We start from the raw sequence: 4,758 nt of genomic DNA on the forward strand, positions 1-4,758 counted from the left end.
AAACAAAATGATGTCCACTCATCAGGGCAATGGGAAGATAAAAGACAGTCAGTTGAGTGTGATATTAATGAAGATGCCAATGTGTCTACTGCAACTGTTGCTGCTGCTGCATCTACAACATCATGCAGTAGACCACCACAACCACATAAACCAACCCAGAGCTGTATTAGACAGTTTTTGCAGAAGCCTGTGACCCCAGCAAGAACTCAATTTATAAAGACCTGGCAAAAATGATTGCATTTGATTTCCAACTATTTTTAGTTGTGGATGATAAAGGAATCAGAAAGTTTATTCATGCACTGAATCCTATGTATGCAATTCCAAGCAGGAAAAAATCTCCTTGTTTTGCGTATTAATTTATATTTTATTGTGTTGTGGTTTGTGTTGTTTCACTTTAAATTTGTTTAAAAGGAGAAAGCTTAATTTTTTTTAAATAGTTAAAAATAGAATTGTAGGTAGTTGGTTTTTGTATTTTATAATTTATTTTTTAAATTTTATGTGGAGTGAATAAATAAAAGCATATTTAGGAGCTGGTTCTCTAAAAAGAGCCAGAATTGCCATCACCTGCAGCAGAGTTTGGGCCCACACGGCTAATGACATCAGACTTAAAGACAGTCAGTGTTTACACTTTCCTTTACCTCTGGATAAAAACCTCTTAATGCTAAAACAATCTGAAGTTGTCTCAGAATTGATGTTTTTCATGTCTTCCTTTAGTGTTAGTACAGACAATTTGTCATGGTCCGTGTGAGCAGCTGTGTGTGCGTCCTGTGGGGATGATTGTCTGCCCTCCTCTCACCTGGGCAGCTCACCTGGAGTTAATTCATGGCAATCAACGGACAGTATTTATGGCCAGCTTCACCGTCATCTCATGACAGAATTAGAAGATGATTGTATATTTTTAACATCAACAAGAGTTTCACTAAAGAAAAAAAAACACTCAAAAAGAACAAAAAGGCACACTGGAGCAACAACATACCTTAATTTTATTAATGTCTAAAAAATAAAAACTTCCATAAAAATAATGCACAAAAAGCTTTGAATTGATGGCTTATTTACATTTTCCTGCTTACTCTCTAGTTTGTATTATAAAACTTTCTATGAAAGAGGAAATGCCATAATTATAATCAGGACATATAAATACATACAAACATGAGAAATATGTGGGAAACTAAATTCTCTTTCTTTTCTGCAATTCTGCTTCTCCTTTTTTTCTCCACTTGTCTCTGCTGAAGTAAACCCACATCTCTGCACCCATCAGCCACTCTGAGGATCTGATGCTACGTCAGCTGCAGGGCTGTCCATACTGCAGCAGCACAGACATGCCAGCAGCTTGTCGATGGGCCCTTTCCGCATGAAAAAAAACAGAGTCAAGTCTACAAAAGGACTGAGCAGAGACAAAGTCAAAACGATATCTGGGATATCAGTATCAAAGTGATAATGAAGTGAGACGATTAAAATATAAAAAATGGTGATGGGAAGTACGATCAGAAAGTAGTTAAGCAATAGCAGAACTAAAGTTCCTGCAATTCTTCTTTTTTCCTCAGTGGGTACTGCGGTGGCAGCAGGCAGCGCTTGTAGGATCCCAATTAGACAGTAGATGAACGGAAGACCCGGCAGGAGGGTGAAACAAATTAAACGGAAATATTGTTGTAAGACTGTGGCAGGAGGAATACTGACAATACAAAGAGCCCAGACCAGAACACAGAGCAGCACAGAACCCTTAGTTTGCCTGATACAGTCCAACAGTGGGCAGGCGATGAACAAATACCTGCAATACAAGACAAGCAGCTGTACAGATTATCACAATACACAATATTTATGACCATAAAGATGCTGCACATTGAAATCCAATGCCCAGACAGATAGATACCTTTCCAGGGCAATGCACACCTTGAAGTAAAGATTAGCCATCACAGCACAGTAGAAAACAAGAGAAGAAGTGTTGGAGATTTTCCTGTCATCAGGCTTTGACACCATCATCATCATAGTGCAAATCTGGATAACTGTGGCAATGAGGAGGTTTGTGTAATAGATAATAGGAGTTTTATTCCTTTGCACCTACAGGAAAAGTGAATGAAAGTTACATTGATGTGGTAATAAACATAACAGTCTGTCTTAAACCGAGTCTCTAAAAAGACATAATGGCGCTTAAGTAAAATGTTTCAGGGATGTGGTGATGAAGTCTTGTTTCTGTCTTTGTTGGTACTTTATTCAGGATAAGATAAAGTTTAGGGTGTCACTGACAACATGAAAAACACAGTTAAAAAAATCTAAGAAAACAAAAGTAAATAATAATAATAATAATGCCTCTTAAATAAAAAGTGTGTAAAGTAATTTTGCATTTCATACACTTTAGTACAGTTACGTGCAGGGAAACTGGCTGAAGACCTGAGAATATAGCTTTACTGTTCTGAGAGTACAAAGTTAGAAATATGTAACATGGATTTTATTTTGAGCTGATGATAAATTTGCTGTTTCCACTATTAGCCCCGTATCTCCTTTCTTACACTGAGAGATTGGAAGATGGCAAACAGAGATAAAAACACGATGCACGTATAAAAGAAAAGGCCACATTTTATACCACAGGATATAAGAGAAGCTCTCGCTGCTATCCTTCTGTCACACATCTTATCTTCACCTGCTCCACCCTGCCTACGCTCTGTTTTTCATTTCTCTTTTGCACCGTCTGCTGTTTGTTGACCCCAGTTATTTAAACTCATCTATCTCTGACCCTTACACCTTTGTTGTCACACCCGTCTTCAACCCCCCCCCCCCCCTCCTCTAATTGTGTATGGTTCAGGTGGTTGGGAAGCTCATCTGTAACTGGAAGGTTGCTTGTTCAATCCCCCAGCTCTCTCTGTCCCTGTCATTGTGTCCTTGGGCAAGACATTTTACCCTACCGCCTACTGGTGATGGCCAGAGGGGCGCGATATGGCAGCCTCGCTTCTGTCAGCCTGCCCCAGGGCAGCTGTGGCTACAACTGTGGTTTGCCTGCATCAGTGTGTGAATGTGAGAGTGAATGAATGGTGGCATTGAAAAGCGCTTTGGGTGCCTGGAAAACTGCTATATAAATGCAATCCATTATTATTATTATTATTATTATTATTATTAATTCACACGCATTTTTTCCGTCTTGCGTCTGTTGACCTTTTTCGTCTCTCCAGGATCTCTTCCACCTGCTCACCTGCCAACAGCACAGCCCATGGAAACTTCTGCCTGACCTCATCTGTCAGCCTGTCCATCACCATTGTAATTAAAAAAGGAGTTAAGAGGCGATCCCCAATGAAATCCTCGCCCCACCTCACCACCACCAGCCACACTGTCCTCATACCTGTCCTGCACCAGTGCTTTCAAAGCCAGTTTGTGCTTTGTCATTCTGTCATATGCTTTCTCTGGATTCACAAAGACACAGTTCTACTCTTTCTGCACACTGAAGTAATCACTCATCACAATTTTGATGATTAATATTTCAATTCCATGTCTTGATTTTGGGGCATTTTGAGGCTGTGTTGGTCTTTTTGCAGTAAACCTTTAAATAGTTTCCACAACGACAAATATAAAACGATTGCTACATACCAAACAACACACACAAAAGATGACCAGTATGGTCAAAGAAAGGCAGACACATGAGCTGCTCCACAGCACCACACGGGCAGGCTCCATCTCGGTCTGATTTTCTGTAGTGGTGTTGTTGGTGTCCACGCTTTTGTTTCTTAAACCAATCAAAATGAGAGAATTTCAGTTTAGCAGAGATACAGAGCAGCAGTTACACCATTACTTTAACTTGTATATTTATGTTAGTTCACGAATGATTGGTGTGGAAAGCACATCACATCAGTCGTATACACCGCAACTGCCCTGGAAGCGACCTCCCTCTCTCTTTCTTTCACTTTCTCTCTCTCTCACAAACACACACACACAGTCCATTTTGTAATACAGCCTCATAAGGGAGTTTCCTCATAGCTTTTCTAATCTTCAAGTAGAAAAATTAAATGAAAAGCTAATATCGTCTTTACTTACCTCAGGACTGCTCCCAGCTTAACTTGTCAGTAAACTCTGTAATATGTTTTTCAAAGATCTTGAAAGGGGAAGTTCATTGCTTTATTTACACCCCATTTCATCACATTATGCAATTCACAGTCACGTATTTGCATGAAAATCAACCAGCTAGCATTCCTCTCTCTCTGACAAGGTTTTACTTTATGAAAGCATCTAACTGGTTTAATACGAACAACTAAACATGTAACATCAATCAATCGATCAATCAATAAAAACAGTGCAGAAGCATTTTCTCTATCAACAACAGCAAGACACAATAAGACATTTCAGTGTCTGTGCAAACTGAAAGATAAACCTGTTTGTCTTATTGTATTTTTAGTCTTCCTGACAAACTGCTGTGTATAAAGTTCTTGTAGACACAGCACTTTACCCCAAAAATAGATTAGAAACTCTCTAGGCTACATCCTTCCTTTTCTCTGCTTTTTATCTCGCGCGCACTCACACATGTTGGACAGATATTTGTGCAATAAATACACTTAGCTATTAGTGGCTGCTTTGGGTGTCTGATAACCTCAGTCAGTAACGTTCTGTGTTTTTAAAGTTTCAACCTGTGTTACAGAGAAATGAGCTTCCTGCAGCAAAAGGAGTAGTTTAAGTATATTTTTTACTAGTTCTGTGGTATTTCAATCAAATTCTTCTTTTTCATAGTTGGAACATAGTTTAACTACTATTGTATTCCCACACCACATCGTGGTTCAC

The 4,758-nt window shown here is 39.1% G+C and overlaps 1 protein-coding gene across 1 annotated transcript; it reads right to left on the reverse strand.

Moving 5' to 3' along the window:
* Positions 1-533: 533 nt before the first annotated feature.
* On the reverse strand, positions 534-3,375 carry LOC146560695 (uncharacterized). The gene is made up of 3 exons (XM_085243168.1): positions 3,301-3,375; positions 1,871-2,058; positions 534-1,768 (listed from the first exon to the last, which is right to left on the reverse strand). Exons 1-3 carry the CDS (start codon positions 3,373-3,375, stop codon positions 1,255-1,257), a joined length of 777 nt encoding a protein of 258 aa, XP_085099294.1. The 3' UTR covers positions 534-1,254.
* Between the last annotated feature and the right edge of the window lie 1,383 nt (positions 3,376-4,758).

The sequence above is a fragment of the Mchenga conophoros genome, linkage group LG13, assembly GCF_057382185.1.
Source record: "Mchenga conophoros isolate Kocher_MC1m ecotype Shallow Benthic linkage group LG13, M_conophoros_male_GT1.1, whole genome shotgun sequence".
Lineage (NCBI taxonomy): Eukaryota > Metazoa > Chordata > Actinopteri > Cichliformes > Cichlidae > Mchenga > Mchenga conophoros.